Source organism: Tyto alba, unplaced genomic scaffold, assembly GCF_018691265.1.
Source record: "Tyto alba isolate M040663 unplaced genomic scaffold, T.alba_DEE_v4.0 Super-Scaffold_1, whole genome shotgun sequence".
Lineage (NCBI taxonomy): Eukaryota > Metazoa > Chordata > Aves > Strigiformes > Tytonidae > Tyto > Tyto alba.
This window is the reverse complement of record NW_024881261.1, coordinates 33,078,775-33,094,963: the sequence shown is the minus strand read 5'-3', so window position 1 is coordinate 33,094,963 and position 16,189 is coordinate 33,078,775. Positions and strand designations below refer to the sequence as shown.

Here is a 16,189-nt window from a genome sequence, read left to right as displayed (position 1 = left end):
TTAAATTATTTTTCCCCAAGTGGAGTCTGTTTCACCTGTGACAGCAATCAGTAAAGGATATCCCTCTCCGTATCGCCACCCATCGGCTTTTTCACCTTCTTTTCCTCCCTGCCCTGCTGATGGGGGGCACGAGAGCACAGCTGGGTGGCTGCCTGGGATCTGGCCACAGGTGACCCACCCTACAGAGGCTCAGGGTGCATCTTGACCACTTCGTACTAATTAATAAAAACCTGTACAGCACAGTGTTCTGTGAGATACCCACTTTGGACTGGGAGCCAGACGGATTATGGGGAAGCGCTGAAAAGGGGGAGCAGCAAGAAGGAAGGTACATCATCCGACCAGGAGCTCCCCAGTGATGCTGAGGGGAGAGCTCCTCCAACAACTATCATAAGTAAAAAGCAAAGCTTCACTGAGAGCTGGCTGAATGACTTAACAGCTTCTGTTTTCAGTTCTGTCTGCTCAAGCAGGTGCTCTGGGGCCCTAATCCTCACTGAGCACCCCTCCTCCCCAGCTCCTCAGGCACTCTTGGGAGCAGCTGGCCCCTACACTAGCCCCCACAGCAGAGCAGGGGCCGTGGGCAAGGCAGCCCTGGCACACAAGAGGGGTAGCAAAGCAGTAGAAGTTTCTAGATTTTGCCACTATTAAAAAAAAAAAAAAATCACCTTTTATTTCAGATTTGAAATAACAGAGGAAAAATAAAACAAAACACCAACCAACCACAACTAAAACCCCTCAAAAGCAGAAGACTGTATTCCAGTTTTCAGTCGAGGTCAATGTTCAGAATAGTTGAGAGCTGGAAGGGAGCAGCACCAAATCATTCAGGCTCCTCCTCCACTCAAACTAGAATGAAGTTCCCTGTGTCAGTGTCAAGCTACTGCAGTCTCAGGTAGTGCCTGGGCTGCTGCAGTAATCGTGTCCATGTCTGGTGCTCTCTTTTCAGGAGGGATGATGAAGAGCCAAAGGGCAGCCCACTGACAGAGTGGAGAATGGGTTACAGAAATCCAAAAAGCCTTCGGTAAAAGGTACACAGAACTCCAACTAGGTAACGCACAGGGACAAATACCAACACATAACTTGATTGCAACCTAAGTATCTCCTTGTGGAAATTTGAGGTATGATTCCATTTAATTTACATCACAAAAGTTAAGTGGTGGCTGGAAATAGATTCTGACTTGACCTAGATTTAAAGTAAGGTTAGACTTTTTGCTTACAAGGGAAGCTGCCCATTCAAACCACTGCTAAAGGTTGGCAAATCATTGCAAATTAAGAGTGGGGATTTTTGTGGTTGTCGTTAATTGAAAACCTTCAAACACTGTCTCTGTAGAGGTATGAACTCACATTTATAAAAAACAGATTCAGTACTTAATGATGAGGTATTTATTAAAAACATTCATGAAACATGACCTCTCCCCAGAGCAGTGATTTCATGATGTTTCTTAAAAGGTGTATCATACTTCCAAGCCAACACTCCCTTCGCTCATTTTCACTTGATAAAGCTCTTGAAAATGCACAGCGCACCACACAGTTTGTTTCCTCCTCTAATCATTAATCATTATCAGTCCTGCTAATAAGCAATGGCAAAGCAAAAGTTTACAGTATTTTCTGTTCCTTCAAGACCTGTTGCAGCAACTCTTCCCAACATCAAATGTGGAGACTTCCATCCACAATTTTCCTAATAGCTGTTCATGTTAATCTTTGACCATCCAACTCCGCACTTTATAATGTGGCAATATTGTACCTTGCAAATAAGAAGAAAACCGTGCGGGAAGTTCTTCACTGGGATGCTACATAATGAAAGTTGTGAATGCTGCAAAAGGACAATAAATCACTAAGCAAGCACTTGCCACTATTTGTTTCAGGGCTCTCATGTAATAAAACTCACTTTTATGCAGACTTGAGAAGCCACCAGGAGATAGACCATAGCATTTGTTTTGACAAATAACTGCCTAACAGGGGACAGCCCAATTAATTTCTCAGGAATTGAAAGAACGCTACCTTTGGAGAAGCAGCTCAGCAAGAAACATCTTCTAGGGGAGAAGAAAGACCTGAAAATTTATACCACTTTGGAGTTCTGCCTTTTCATGCTTGAGCATGAAATGTGCGCATAAATTGGTTCCCTTGGGTACACAAATTCATAGCCTGTTCATCAAGAAGCACAAGCTTCTCATCTTTGAGTAAGTGAACATGTAGCAGCTATACATTTTTACAACGTATTAACAGGTCTAGAAATCTGGAGAACTAGTTTTCAAAAAAGGTAGGCAAGGTCACAGCACGCACATAGGAAGGAAGTATTGCTCTACTGTGGATTGCTTTTCTGTGCTTAAACACAGAACAATTTCACTAGATTCAAGCAAAAGAAAAAGCTGACCTGGTGAAGAGTTAGAGGTCAAGCAAGAAAGCTTTCAACATCTTTTTGATATTTCCACACACCTCCCATGTTGAACACACCCCAGAATGTTTATCAGAAAATTATTGGCCTTCAGGAACCATAAAGAACTTAATTTGTCTCCTGCCAAGTGTTGTGACCTTGTAAAAACTCAATTAGATAAAAAATGCTTTAAGATGAAACACTAACTTTTATCTGGTTTTGGGGAAAGAAGGTGGAAGGAACAGTCTCAGTGATTTTTTTTGTCATAACATTCTGGGTTTTTATATATATACACAAATTCTTAAGTGTCTATAAAATTTCAGTTAAACCTAAAATAGACGAAGGATACAAAACCTCTCCAATATTCAATTTCTAGTATATCCTCAGAAAATAGAATGAATTTTCGTATCGTATGATTTAATGCCCATTTTATCACAGATGGTATGATCACGAAAATCTGAACTCTTGAAAGGGTTTTGACAAACAGAACCAGATGTAAAACATCTTGAAGCTTACAAATTCATCACATAATGATTAAGCAGAAAGAGGACTTGAAAATACTGGGTTTCAAAGTTTTCAGCAGACCAATACATCTCAGATGTTCAGTTCAGAAATCCTCTCGTCTCTCCTGACATGTTTACACAGAGAGAAGATGCAGCAGGAACTAGATCATAGATGAATCTTGTTTAGAGGTTTCATTATCTTCTCTCTGCAGCAATTCCAGGGCGGAAAATAACCACGTATTAATATGCAACTGAAGAACATGGATGCATTGGCCTCAGCAGAAACATTACAGACAGATGGGAAGCAAGGAAGAAATGTGCCCCTGTACTCCAATAATTATTGTTAAAGAGGAAATGGGTGGACATGAAACAATCCTTCTGTCTATGAATAATTATGCACTACTTATTGGTTAGAGGAAGTGCCCGGTGGAGTCACTTTGCATAATCATTTTTAAACTTTAATAACACCATGCAAAAGGACAGATGCTCCTTTCTGTGAATGCATATAAAAAAAATAAACCAAACAAGTAAATGAATGTTTCCTTTACTTACTCTTCATGAACAACCACCCAGCTGAAGAAATTATGCCCTTATCTAAACTGGCCTTGTAATCACAATGTACTGTTCATGTTCTGGTTACAGATTTAACTCTTCACACTGGCTAATGATGACCATTAGCATCTGTACCTCAACTGCCATAGTTTTTAAGTCCATCACAAAGCAAAAGAACCAAGTCTGCCTGAAAATTTCAAATGCTTCAGAACTTCCCAATAGTGCTTGTTTGAAACTTGACTGCTCACCAGAAAAGAGCAGAAACCAGAGCCAAGTATGGGAGAGCCAAGATCTAGGAGAGGTGAGCAGACACCATCAGCAGCCAAGACTGACAGCAGTGCCAGAAGCGTTATTTCCAGTCTTCAGTCATGACTTTTAAATCCCTTAAAAAAAAAAAATAAAAAAAAAATCCTTCAAAGCTCATCCACACTAGCAGTGCTGGATACTCTCCACATTAATCACTCCTAGGAAAAGAAGTGAATATTGTGCTTGTGCAAGCAAAAAGCTCATGAAACTGCATGTAAAATTTAAAAATTAGCCTTTTCTAGCATTTGGAGTCCGAAGGTATAATGGAAAGAAAGCACTGAGTCAACAGTGGAGCATCTGCAACCACTTTCAGTGAAGATGGAAGATAAACCAGCGCTGGAGGCATGCTCAGGAGGAGCATTCCTATGTGACAGATGCTTTCAGCATTCCAGCTTGCTGGCTATTGTCACCATTTGGTGCAAGAAGAAACACTGTCGGGACAAAGATAATTATAATATAGCTGCACAAAAATATCTCTTGGCCCACAGGGATTAGTTAGCTAGTTGTCTCCTATCCAGTTTCAAAGCAAGTTTCAAATCTGTCAGCAATTTAAGCCTCACTTACCATACTAGCTTTGTTAGTACTGATTTACTAGATGCTGGGCTACATAAAAAAATATCTTCCAGCACAAAAAGAATTGGCATTTTTACTACTGAACTGTCATTTCTAAGCATCCAATGCTGCGTTCAAGCCAGTTCAGAGTAGGTATCTTTTTAGTACCACGCAACAGCAACTTTGCACTGAGGTGAGCTTCAGCATGAAAACAGAGGCTTACTCTTGAGAAACCAAAAGCTCTTCTGCTGCATCGTAGAAATACTCCTGATAAAGGTTGAGAATCTTTTGTTGTCTGAACTTTATTTTTCTTTTGCTTTAAAATGGATTTATTATTGTGTTTCATCTTCCTTTTGATTTAGTACATTCTCATGTAACATACAGTAAGATCTAGTGTCTAGTAAACGTCTCTTAATGTTATCTTTCCCCCCAAAATCTTACATCTTTTCCACTTCTGTTCTATATGGTTCATATACAGCACGAGATTCCATTTTCCATGGATGGTTTTAATTTTGGGAACCATAATGTAGTGCCATGGACACTTCAGGCCTTCTTCAAATCTTCTGGCCCTCATAGATGACAAACTGATTTTTATTATAGCAAAAAATGTAACAACATCCATATCAGTTCATGGTCCTAGGATTAGTACACTGGTGGCAACATTATTTCTTAAAATATTCATCACCTGGTGTTAGAAGTGACAAAGTTTTACTTCATTATGTAATTTTTTTTTTTCTCATGTTTTGCTTTTTCCATCTGTTAGTTTCCATGAAGTTGTAAAACAGTTTTGGCACAAACCAGGTTATTTCCATCACAATGTATTCATCTTTCTTCATATTTTTCTCAAACATCTGGAATCATTCTGCATTTCTCAGTAGAGCAAATATTGCCTAAATCTTACTCCTCAGAAGAGTGGAAAAATGTAATGCTAGATGATGCTTTGACTAGAGCATAAGGTTCTGTTCTGCATCTTCATAATCAAGTATCTTCATTTCCCAACATAATTCATATGTACTCCGATTCAATTCAATGTCAAAAGAGTTTAACAGAATACATCTTGTAATTATAGCTCAAGCTATTCTAAAGAGTACTGGGAATAACAAAACAATACACTGTAAATATACTTACATGTAATTCCAAGAATTTCACAAAGTATTTTCTGGACTACTTAAAAAAAAACCCAAACAACAACAAAAAAAAAACTAACCCAGAAAAACCCAACTTGAGAGTTTGTGACAATTTCATTTCCTCAAGGCTCAAAACTTGCTTTTTGATGAGAAGTTACAAGTTAGTAGTTTTTGCTTTTCCTTAGCATTGTTTTGCTGTTAACTTTATTAGTGAATAGTTTAACATTTGACTGTTCTTTAATAGTATACTATCTTCAAAGTGAGTGAAGAAAAATCATCTTAATTAATAATTAGCTCCTCCTAATAGCTGTATCAATATTCAAAATTGGCAAATATGACTGTTCTACAAATTTATTTTGATTTACAAAATTTGCTTGGTTGATTCATGAAATCATGTAAAATATTAAAATTAGTAACACTACAGAAAAACCCCTCTGTACATCTGTAGCACAGGAAACAAAGATCAAGGACAAATTTTCCTTACTACAGTGGCAAATCATCATCTGCAAAAAGCCGCTTGCAATTTCTGGATTTAGTTTTCAGATATAGAAATGCCCCAGATAGTATTTTAAACCAAGAGAAAAATAAAGGTATTTTATACCAAAAGCACAAGTTTATTCTGTGCTTTTCAGGTTACAACATATTCCTCACAACTAACCCTAATTCAAAATAAGAGCTCATTTATCCTTTAGCCATTTCAAGCATTCTGTAAACGCTTTTCCTGGCTGCCTGCATGCCCTTGGAGTTCTCAGAGAAACTGTCAAAAATATTGTAGACACCAGTCATACATGGTGCAAAATTTTCTAGTTCATTTGTTTTTCCATCTTCTCAAATCCTGAAGAGCTTTGCAGAAACTCCAAAGAGAAGCCACGCTTTTCTTTTGCTCACATATCTGTGACACAAAGCAAATCTGCAGCTCCAGCAGTGTCCAGACTTGTCCGGAATCAAATACTTCTTAGCTTACTTCACAATACAAGCACAAATTTCTGAATATCTTTGCCTACCACACCTTTCCCGAGCAGCCTGCACCAGTACTCATATACCTTTTGTAACCATGTTTTCCAGGGCCTTGGAAAAATAAGTCTCCTCCACCAAGCATTTGATTGGAGTGGGGTCAAACAGTACGGACAGAAGTCTCACTTGTAACCTTTACGCAGCTTGGAAAATCCATCTGTTCTCTCATGTGTATTGGCAACATTTCTTAGTAAGCATCTTCCCCTTCAGACTGGAAATCACCAGTTTTGCTCTTCTGACTAGTAGCAGAGAGGGATGCTGAGCACCCGGACAGCGAAGCCTCTTTGCTCAGGCAGCAATCCTGTTCACTCCGTGCCGTGCCAGCTGCTGGGAGCGCTGCTCACCCCGCAAGGCCATCCAGCTCTGACGCTCCATCGCCTTCCTCCTCTTTCCCACTCCACCTTTGCCACTCCACTGACCGAAGCCACACCATGGTCCACTGGGAGCACTATTCCCAAATAAGTGGTGCACAGCAGAAACCATCTTGTCTCAGACCTCTGTAGTTCACTACGGCTCAGGCATCAGAAACGCAGCGCAATTTGCAAGTCCACCTGCCTGTGCAATTTCCACTGAGTTCATTCCAATTCCTTGTCGGTACTCGGCACCATTCCCTTCAGTCGCCTTCAACACAGGAGCTGGTTGGTATGTTCCCTTCCCAGACTTGTTCTCGCAGCTGCAATTCTCAGTAAGTATTCAGAAAAATAACCCACAGAGTTTTAAGAGGTCAGTGAGCCAGGAATACTGTAATTTAAGTGAAGACCGATGTGTATAAAATAGTTAGCAAAGAAAACACATTAGGCTGGAATAATGAAATGCCTAAATGCACTGAGTGAGGTAAGTAATATTAAACTTGTAACACTACATGTCAAGCAAACAGACAAGATGAATGTAACATCATGTACCTATTACCTCAGTGTGAAAGCTATGCCTCTTGCTAGATTCCGACTGGTCGCGTGGCTAGCATCCCAAAGAAATAATCCCTTTTTTTTTTTTTTTCTCTCCACTTCTACACTGGAAGTGATAGTATAATGACCATCATAAAAGGACACATACTACCGTCCTGCTAACCAGACCAAAACATATATAGTCATTAAAATGGGAAGACCAAAGAAGGAATAAACTCATGTAAGCCAAACCGTTAAAATGTGTTATGAATTGAACTGGAGATAATTTAACTCCTTTCACACTAATTTTTTTGGAGCGGTATCTCAAAAAAGCACTCTCATTTAAAAGCCAGACACACTGTATGTGACAAACAGTAAAACACACGGAGCATTAGCATGTGAAAGAAACATGTTGCAATTATGTCAAATACTGCTTTTTATATTTTATTATCAAGCAAGCATCCCTGGAACTGGGTCTATATAAAAAATACTTCATTAACCAATCATAATACAAGGGAGTTATATAAATTTATTTTATGCAACACTGATTAGTTTCGGAAATTCCCATTTTTAATGTTTTAATTTCATCTTTTATTAAAAAAAAAATCACTAAAAGGACACAACCCACAAAAATACAATCTGTATCTGCTCTATATTTACAGATAACTGGTCACTATTAAGGCACAGATTTAAAACTAACATTTTTATGTAGCAAGTCAAATATTTGTGCATAATATAACACTACCAATACGGTACACTGTACTGTCGTATTCCCTTTGTGGAATCAAAGTAAGTGAGAAATTTTTTCTTCCAGTGTGTTCTTTTTTGTGTGAAGCCCTACTGAAAAATAACATCGTTAATGGGAAATTCTTGACTTTGGTGTAGATGATATAAGCACTGCTCAGCAAAAGACCACATCAACTTAATACTGCAATAAAATCAGTTTCTGATTATAGTATTGTCTAGATACATAGGTACTTATGAGAGTCTAAAAGTGTAAAGGCTTTCTGATGCTTTTAACTAGGCAAAAAAAAGCAAGAAGGGGTTGCAGAAAATTCTGTACAACGTGTTGCTGAATATTTATTTCGTTAAAAATATTTATAAAATTAACATGACAATACCATTTGATTTGCAAACACTGGTCTTGCAAATGCAAACATTTAAATGACAGCTTATCTGTAAGCATGTAAATAGCCCATGCGAATGGAACTATCTACATGCTTTGAAGTAAGAACGGGTGTAAATAGTCTTAGAATTAGAAGTTGTGGCTTCCACAAGGATTTCCATGAAGTTGCTCTTGCCCATGTAACACACATGCACACACAAATATCTCTGCTATGTGGTTACAGACTTCTGGCATTTGAGCACAATAACTTTGATGTGAACAGCTGCATGCGTACAAGATACAGTTTCATCTATTCAGATCTGTAGCACAACTTTAAACCCAGAGGAAGCTAACTGCTACTTGATCTGCAGGGGAAGTCACCCAGCTATACACCATTAAGTAGATATGGCTGAAATGAGTACTGAGCAGTTATTTTTTGCTAACCGCAACAAGATTTTGTATTATTGCTTGATCATCTATGCCCTCAAGTAATAGTTCCTTTAAATTCCCTTTGTGTGTGCAAATTTTTCTATACATCACTTAGTATTCTCACCTTAAAAGAAAGAATTATCCATGGAAAGTGTCAAAACTATTTCTCACCCATTTTTGCATAAAACCCAACTACTGTAAATGTTACTCTAATGCCTTCTGTTAAGAGCACTTGACAGTGGTTTATGTCCATCTCAAAAGGCTTGTACACTGAACATAAATAATACATTACAGTAGAGGTAATTCACAATATTTCTTATGGGAATGCTTTTCAACAAATTTAATGCTTGGAAACTTCATATTGCATTGCAGGAAGAGGCACTTTATGAATTCCTTCATTATATCAGAACCCTTCATAAACCCACAGCAAGACATTTGTAAAGACAGAGGAATAATATTGCCAAATTATTTGGACTTTCACAGTATACGAATGCAATAGCTCTAGCCACTTATAATATGGACTCTTTCCGTTGAACATAACTTGTTTCAGAAATAGTTCATCTCTAGAGTTCTAAACACTTCTGCAGCTGACAATTACAAATCTAGATCGAACAAAACAGATGCTATTACACCTATTTTATGTAGGTCACTTAATTGCTGCATGCATAGTCACGTAAGTAATACACGTCATTTATTAAATGGCAACAGTGCTGTCTTGTCAAATTAGATTAGTTGTCTGTTTAATCAAACTGACAGCCCAGAGCTCTAGTTTGATGAATGCCTTTCATTCTCTACCATAAATCTGCAGTAGATCAGTTTAATCTGTTACGTATTGTAGGTGTACAGGATCTAAAAATAAAAGTCTGATATAAATAAGTGTCCTTTAGTGGTAGGGTACTAAAAATAGCCCTTTGCTTTAAGACAACCATTAAAAACAGTTTTAGCATAACAGGCAGCAGTTAAATATGATGACTGCAAAGGGTTAATATTGCAAGGTCCATTTTGGTCTTTCATTGCATCTGTTACAGTGAATGAGCATTACTGCAAACAGCATTAGACTGTTTCATAATAACAGGATTGGTCCACTATCAAGTGGCTTGATTTTGGATCAATCTCTTCAGATAACTGCTGGGGAGATAAAGATGTGCATAAGAACCAGTTTCTAGTACCATTATAGCGAGATGTGACTTAAGGCAGGAGCACCTGAAAAAAATTTGATTAGTGCCAATATAAAAACTGATATGGAAATGAAAGAGAGAAATAAATTTCCACAGGACAAGAAATCAGAACATGTAAAGTGCAGAAAGACCTCAATAATTATTTTAAGCAGTACCAGAAAAATCCCTCTTGATAAAACCAAATCCATGCTCTCTGGCATCCCAGCTCTTCATTCTTCCTTCATTCAACAAAGTAAAAATTCAGTGCATACATTATAGTTATAGGTAATAAAATACTAAACAAGGAACCCTATATTATTATTATTGCAAATTCTCTCCAATCTACACAAGTAAAACGCAACCCACATTTGGTGTTTTGAAAGACAACAGACAAAATGTGTTTTCGCTTTTTTTTTTTTTTTTTTTTTTTTGGCACAGTGTTGTGCAGACAAAATGCTTTGGTCCTTGACACCCAAACTCCCAAAGTGCAGAGGGTGGTGTGCAGTGAAGGCTGTCCACAGGATTGCCATGTCCATCTTTACACAGCTGACGTTTTGAGCCACAACTTACTGCTACCAGCGACCGCTGACACTAGCAATGTCCGAATGATACTGACGCGGCAGTCTTCCACTAGCTCCACCTTCCAGGAATGAGGCACGTATGTTTGATGGGTCAAAGAGCTTTCTTCGGTTTTTATTCAGTTCTATAAAGAGCACACACGCACACACACACAAAAAAAGTGTCTCTCATCAGAAATTAACTTCAATATTTTGACCTAAACTGAAAGCAAACTCTCTATTTAAACGAAGTATTTTAGACAGAACAGTAGGAACTGTGAGGTACCTGTTCAATTTATCGGTTCAACAGCATAGTAAGAGAGTGTCAGATTCAGAGAGACTGCTTGGGACGCAGGCCTCTATTTGGTACAATTCTTATTTGCCACTGATACAGTGTGGAGTAGACAGTATTTTGCAATACTGATTTAGATCAAATGGACAGAGCTGAAACACTTCAAAAAGGTTCTGTTATACTACTCAAAGGCTGCAATCTCCCTGAAGGTACACGCACACAGAATGCATGGCCGTAGCACAACCATGCAATGTAAACTGAGATAACAGAAAAGCTTATTAACATCTCGATCATTTCTCAATGCACAATCCTTTATTCTAAACACAACACTGAAGTAATACTTCCAGGAGAACTTTTAGAAAACACACACGCTCACCTCTCATTCAAGCACACACCCTAAGATTGTATTAGCAATTTCTCAACCAAAATGGTTTTTTTCCTTCTATTCTTGTAAACAAACTTCACAGTAGATACAAACCACTGAAAGATTACATAGATTTTCATGTCTGCTTCTGAACTAAATACATGGGATTTTTATCCTCTTTATGCCACCATTTTAAATTAATTTAAAAAAACCCCAAACATTCATTAATGGCATCAGGAGAAGAGATGGAGTAGGAAGAAAAATGATCTAGTGTTACAATGAAGCATCTGAAGAAAAGTCTTCCTCTGATACAGATTCATTGCCTAGACAATGACAACAGAGCACTCATATGTAATATGAAATCTCATCCTATTTATTACAACTAGAAAATATCTAGTTAAGCATTATATACTACAACATATTGTAGAAAATTGTATTTGGCCTTCATCTTTCTCCATGTAGGGTACAAGACAACATTTTAATTAAAGTGGGTTGGAAAAATTCCAAAGAAGAGTTACATGTTTCTTTTCAATCCCATACACTTAGCAGAAACAACTGGCCTTGGAAAACACAAACCAAAACACAGTAAAACCAAAACATAAATAGAAAACCAAACAAAAACCAAAGCCCCCCCCCAAACCAGACAGTTTTTCACAGTAAGATGATTACTGATCAATAAAGTGGAGGACAGGCAATCAAGAGCTTCAAAATGCCAATTCCAACCCTTATGTAGTGCCCTTCAGACTCTGCAGAGCCTGTAATCCCAGAACTTTTAGGACCTACAGTTTTGGGGCATAAAATAAAGTTCACCATCTGCTGTGAAACAGGCTTTTTACCAAGCTCCAACTTTACAACAAAGCACAGGACTATGCAACTGAAATCTTATCCAGTAATGTGAAAAAGCAGTAAAGCCTGGTTTTAAGTGCCTTCTGATGAGGGACAAGCCAGTAAGAATACTATGGACTACATTCTTACCTTTCAGTTCCTTTGTCAACTATAAGCACACAACTCAAATGAGAAGAATACAAAGGATACTTAAAAATCAACAAATGATAATCTGTGTTATTTACCTGAGATTGCAAGCAGCATTTTTCTTCTGGCACCAAAAGTGGTAATTCCTAACTCTTTCAAATCTTGATCAGTAAGAGTAAGGAATGTCTGCAGATCAATCTAGATTAAAAAGAAATAGGAAAATTATGCAAAACAAATCTCTCCCCAGAAGTATTAAGCCATAAATGTGGTTTGGAATAGTTTCAGGTTTTTTTTTTTCCTACTGCATTTTACAGTTATTCTGCCAACCTATTCTTTGCATATAAAAAGCAAACATTGCTTTTCATGGCTTCTTCACACAGTGCTCAATCGACTACTGTGCATTTCTGACAGATAAAGACAAACTAAAAAGTGAGCAGTTTTACAACAGCACAGAAGATCCACTGATCTTATTTATTTCTATGTCTTGAGATCTTGAGTATTTACCGCAATTGCTACAATGTACTTGGGAATAGCCAGGTATATACGCCTGTAGATACGGGTGGTGCTTCAGACTACAGTTGGCTAGCAGAGGATGATTGCTCAATCACTGCTGATACATTTGAGTTAAAGCACTGAGTATTTCATAGCATTCCAAAGCATGTGCAACCATGCATGTTTGTGGGTTTTTTGCTCCCAATACAATTCACAGGAGCACAGTGGAAAATCATTTAGTTTTCACTCTGGCCAAACTACTTAGTTTACCTCACACCTAGTCAGCAACTCCTGAGGTAAGCAAAACCAAAACAAAAACTCACCTGTCAAGCCATCTTTAGTGTTAGAAACCAACACAGCTATGTCTCCTTTTTAGAGGAGTGGATAACATAACAGGAAAGAATGACTGGATAATATGGGTATTATGGAACACATAGGGCAGTACAGAGGAGATAAACCTGAAGAAGTGTACACAGAATTGAGGCACAGCTAGATTTATTCGTTCAAACTGAAGATTGATCTTGCCACTTTAGGACCGGTTGCAGGCAAACCCATGCTGGCATTTATTGGGATAAATCTGCCAGTGCTTTGCAATCTAGATTGAGTTCATCAGCTCAGGTGCAGCCAGTTCTTAAGCACTTTTGTGCAGTACCGCACAGGAATAAAATTCCCCCAACAGCACTTGAGCAGCATCATTAGAGAGAGACCAGAAACACTGGCAGGACACCCACCAGGATCCAGCCTCCCCTGGGCTGAGACAGCAGCAATACACTTCAGTGGACTCAGGACAACTCTGTGAGCGCATATACAGAAGTGACTTGGCGCACAGGAGAAAGTAGAAATTTGCCTCACGTCCTACCCTTGGAATAATGTCATACACACTTGAATGGTCCCCTGGTGTGTGCAGTCTTCCTCTTGTGGAAGCAAATCTGAAGCTAAATATTGACACACCATGCACCATGAATGGAAAGTCCTCTTGGAGTCTGCCCTGCGTGAATACATGCACCGTTCTCAATGACATGGCAATGTGTGCAAAAGCCAGCTTTGTGCGGTCTATTAGGAGAAAACACGCAGGTGCAAATCCGAGACTCAGCAGTGAGGTCTGCACCAGCTGCTCTACAGACGAAAAGCGGGTATACAGGTCCAGAACAAACACGAGAAGATGCCAAATCCAACTGTGGTCCTTCCCCCGTACCACACAAGACACTGACACAACCCACAGGGATATCTGTTTTGCTCCCCAGTACACGCAATTCCAGCTGTGTGACACACACAGCTTCCCACATATAACTATGGTGCTTTCACAACAAGCTCAGGGCTCTAAGACAGTAAGTCTGGCAGCTGGGCTCACTGTACTTTTTGTGACAGTTAAATCTGTCACCAGAATAAACCATCTGCAGAGAACCAAGTTGACTCTACCTATAAGGTATTCACAGGTGTGAAATGCTACCAACCTGGACTGAACTGAGATTAGTTGGCAGGGAGATGGAAAGCTCATGGATGACTGACCGTGACTCCTTCTTGGGAGTCGATCAAAGGAAGTCAACTGGAGCACAGGGGGAAGAGGCAAGGGACGAATATATGCGACCCCAGCATTGGCTGAGACAAGACGTTACTACTGAATGCAGACTGGATTTCTATAAACTGCATATGAAGCTGACCGAAAGCTACTAAAATCTAGTTATCATCATAGTCTACAAGTAGGAGCCAAGGTTTAAACTTCCTTGAATAAAAAATAACAAAGAACTAAACCAGGTTTTGGGGTGGTAAGTATAACTCAAAGGTTCAGGACAAAATAGTACTCATGTCCAGGCTGGCTATTTGGAAACTGAAAGACATATGATACAGCTTTGACAACACAGCTTACAAAAATCCCGTCACAAAGTGAGAGGTCTTCGTGGCTTTGGTTAACAGACAGAACAACTACTGCTGGAAAACCTGCTACAAACACAAAGGTGTCTTTCAAAGGAACACTAACCTCTTGCTGTTGGAATACGTCTGTGTATTTGCCCAAACCAAGTTTGCTGAACAGCTCAGGCAGGTCAGATCCTTTAAACAAACTGTTCAGGTTACAGCCATTGCTTCCTGTCAGCGAGGAAATGCAGTCCATGTAATTACTGCTACTGAGATAGTGTTCAGCTGAAAGGGAAGTAGTGTACTTTTTAGTTACATCACAGAAGTGAACAATTTTCTGTCATATCAATGTTGTATTGAATCAGATCATGAAATTATCAAAATATTAAAATCTTTATTATTCAGCAAAAAAAGATTCTCAGTGGTCTGAGAAAATGAACAGCATAAAGCAAATTTTTTGTTAAGTTCTAGTGTTTGTTTTCTATATAAAAATACTTGGGTAAATCTTTCAAGCAATAAAATCGCATTATGTGAACTGTCACATGGATACAGTTCAGGAACTTGTACAAGGGAAAGAGCTGCAAGACCCTGTTGGTCTTCCTCCTCTTCAGACCTCTCCTCTTTTCTCAAGTCAATATCCTGGAAAACGCCATTGCACACAAACGCAACCAGCCCTTTTTTGGTCTGGATGGGGAGAAAACCATGCTGGAACAGTTCCTGGTAAAGGAACTACAGAAAAGCCACATAATTTGGCTAGTATTTTAGTACAATACAGATAAAAAATAAATGCAATAGTTTTATTAAAAACTAAAACTGAAAATAGTTTCCCTATACAATTGTAAATTACATTCTGAAAAGATGTATCTATAAAAAAAGTTTTCAGGGTGAGATTGTTAAAACACCCAAGAAAATTGATATAGCAGCGCAATCCCTTTCCTCCGTGTGTACATACTGATAGTGTGTAATCACATAGTTCATAATTATTTTTCCTCCCGCTGCGTAAGAAAAGGATACCTCCCAAGGAGTGCATCAGGCATTTGTGTAAATGGGGTCACTGAGTGCTCCCTCCCTCATTACAGACACAGGAGAGAGTAACAGTGAATATGTAAGAGGCTTGTAGGAGGTAAAGGATACTTCCCCAGGTGAGTGAAATTAAGATTGCCCCAGAGACTTCTGCTATTGCCTCTATTATAGAATGCCAATAGGATGTGAACACTACCATTTTTCACAACTGGCTACACTACATTTCTTATTTTCTGGGCACAAACCTGTTGGAAGCATTTGGGATTGTATTTCCAGAGGTAGGAGAATTCCTATCAACCTCAGCTCTGTTTAGAAAAGGTTTAAAACACAGTAAACTATTCAATGCTGAAAATGTGAACTTTAAGTCTGACAAATTAAGCAATAACTAAGTTGATTTTTTGGACTTTAAAAGGTGGTACCTCAATTTCTTCACTACCAGAGTAAGAACACTAAAAATACCCAAACAGAAATTCATGATCCCACACTCAGGGCAGATGTTGCCAGTTTGTGTACTGAAAACTGAGTATTAAGAAATACTTCTTCCTGGTGCAGTCAGAAAGTGTTATCTTAAAAGCAAAGAAGAAATTCAACACTACTGTGCAACTGTGTCAGTGAAGACTTATATTGCACATTAGCCT

General features: G+C 38.6%; 1 protein-coding gene across 2 annotated transcripts in view; it reads right to left on the bottom strand.

Moving 5' to 3' along the window:
- Positions 1–7,729: 7,729 nt before the first annotated feature.
- The window catches only part of BICC1 (BicC family RNA binding protein 1), a 115,551-nt gene continuing 107,091 nt past the window's right edge, over positions 7,730–16,189 (bottom strand). For both annotated transcript variants that reach the window (XM_033004295.2, XM_033004296.2), the window contains 3 exons: positions 14,653–14,813; positions 12,281–12,380; positions 7,730–10,700 (listed from right to left, as the gene is read on the bottom strand). In XM_033004295.2, coding sequence (XP_032860186.2) covers positions 10,570–10,700; positions 12,281–12,380; positions 14,653–14,813 — 392 coding nt within the window. In that variant the 3' untranslated portion in view covers positions 7,730–10,569. The remainder of the gene's footprint in view (positions 10,701–12,280; positions 12,381–14,652; positions 14,814–16,189) is intronic.